This window comes from Conger conger, chromosome 2, assembly GCF_963514075.1.
Source record: "Conger conger chromosome 2, fConCon1.1, whole genome shotgun sequence".
In the NCBI taxonomy this organism is placed as follows: domain Eukaryota; kingdom Metazoa; phylum Chordata; class Actinopteri; order Anguilliformes; family Congridae; genus Conger; species Conger conger.
In genome coordinates this window covers 89,322,510-89,324,515 of record NC_083761.1, presented here as the reverse complement: position 1 = coordinate 89,324,515, position 2,006 = coordinate 89,322,510, and the positions used below count along the sequence as shown (strand labels likewise).

Here is a 2,006-nt window from a genome sequence, read left to right as displayed (position 1 = left end):
ACAGTAAATATATTTTTTGTAAACAGTTTTTTTCCTTTTACACTTTTTATAATGGTTGCGGCTCTTGGTTTTGAAGGGTAGAGCATGTGTTGGGTTCTGGCTTGGCTGGGTAAGGTACAGTGCATGCTGTGTTCTTATAGCTGGGAAAGGGGTGAGGTGAAGGAGGAATGTGGGGCACTGGAGGACTCAGGGGATTATGGGATGGTGGAGGACTCAGGGGGATTGTGGGACACTGGAGGACTCAGATGATGCCGTACTGAGCCAGCTCGTGTAGCTCCAGGTGATTAAAGGCCTCCCAGGGACAGATCACAGTGATGTCTACAAGACAAAGAAGAAGAGTACTTACATATACACACACATACACAACCCGTACACACCCAAGCACAATCCCATCTTTTACACACACACACACACACACACACGCACAATCCCATCTTTTACACACACACACACACACACACACACACGCACAATCCCATCTTTTACACACACACACACACACACACACACGCACAATCACATCTCTTACAGACACACACACACGCACAATCACATCTCTTATACACACACACACACACACAAACAATCACATCTCTTACACACACACACACACACACACACACCCAAGCACAATCACATATTTTACACACACACACACACACAATCACATCTCTTACACACACACACACACATGCCCAATCACATCTCTTACACACATACACTTTTGTATCAGCACATAATACATTTAAGCCCAACTCACCTGTGCCTAATCCCTCCATTCCAGGAATGTCATCTCCAAATCTGTGGGAGAAAAGGAAAGTAATGAAGAAAAGGGGTTATCTAAAGCCCAAGTACATCTCTCTGTGCCACAGCGCCTCCTGTGGCTGTGTGTGGTACTGCGCAGGTGGGGCACTCACCCCTGAATGCCCTTCTTTGGTGGTTTGCTCTTAAACTGGCGGGTCTGCCGCTGTTTGAATTTGGGGGGGCCCTTGCGGGGCGTGGCGGGGCCTCCGGTGACCCGTGTGGCAGACTTGACCTCCGGCTTCGGGGCTTCCAGGTTCATGGCTGGGGGTGTGGTCACACAGATGGAGGAGGCGGAGCTTGATGGTGTGCTGGCTGGTGGGGGCAGGTCTTAGCCACACTCGTGTGCGTGATGGATCTCAGCAAGACAACTGGAGAGACAGAGAAACAGACAGAGAGAGAGAGAGAGAGGGAGCAAGAGAGACAGAGAGAGGGGGAGAGAGAGACAGAGAGAGACAGAGAGAGAGGGAGAGAATGGGAGGAAGAGAGAGGGAGAGAGAGGGAGGGGAGAAAGAGAGAGAGAATTATTACTATTATAGACATACTTTATTGAACCCTGTGGGGTAATTTGTCCAGTTCTGACGCCAGTGGTCAAGGGCAATGGTAGGAGCACACTTAACCTGACACGCATGTCTTTGAGTGTGGGAGGAAACAGCAGTGCCCAGAGTAAGCCCACACAAACACGGGAAGAGCATTCAAACTCCGTGTGGCCGGCTGGGACTCAAACCCAGAACCTCCTGCTTACGAGGCAACAGTGCTAACCACAAGCCACCATGATACTTAATACAGATATAATATATCCATCTTAATAAAGATCAACATTAATATTGTATAATAACACCAGTACTAACTTTGTAGGCATTCCCTACTTACTGCTAGTAAAGAGACTTGTTATGCACTTTCATTCACACCATCTATCACAGTGTGAATCATCCACACCATCTATCACAGTGTGAATCATCCACACCATCATCCACACCATCTATCACAGTGTGAATCATCCACACCATCTATCACAGTGTGAATCATCCACACCATCATCCACACCATCTATCACAGTGTGAATCATCCACACCATCTATCACAGTGTGTTTCATTGAACTCTCGTTCAGTGTCTTTGAAATATACTTTTTAAAAGGCACTATAAAGATCATTTATAAAATGTATTTAAACCATTTCAAAGTTAAAGATATTAACAGGTGCAA

The 2,006-nt window shown here is 46.6% G+C and overlaps 1 protein-coding gene across 1 annotated transcript; it reads right to left on the bottom strand.

Annotated features, from left to right (window-relative positions):
• Positions 1–241: 241 nt before the first annotated feature.
• Positions 242–1,063, bottom strand: pde6gb (phosphodiesterase 6G, cGMP-specific, rod, gamma, paralog b). The gene is made up of 3 exons (XM_061232592.1): positions 918–1,063; positions 761–801; positions 242–318 (listed from the first exon to the last, which is right to left on the bottom strand). The coding sequence occupies exons 1-3, from the start codon at positions 1,061–1,063 to the stop codon at positions 242–244; spliced, it is 264 nt and encodes an 87-aa protein (XP_061088576.1).
• Positions 1,064–2,006: the final 943 nt, after the last annotated feature.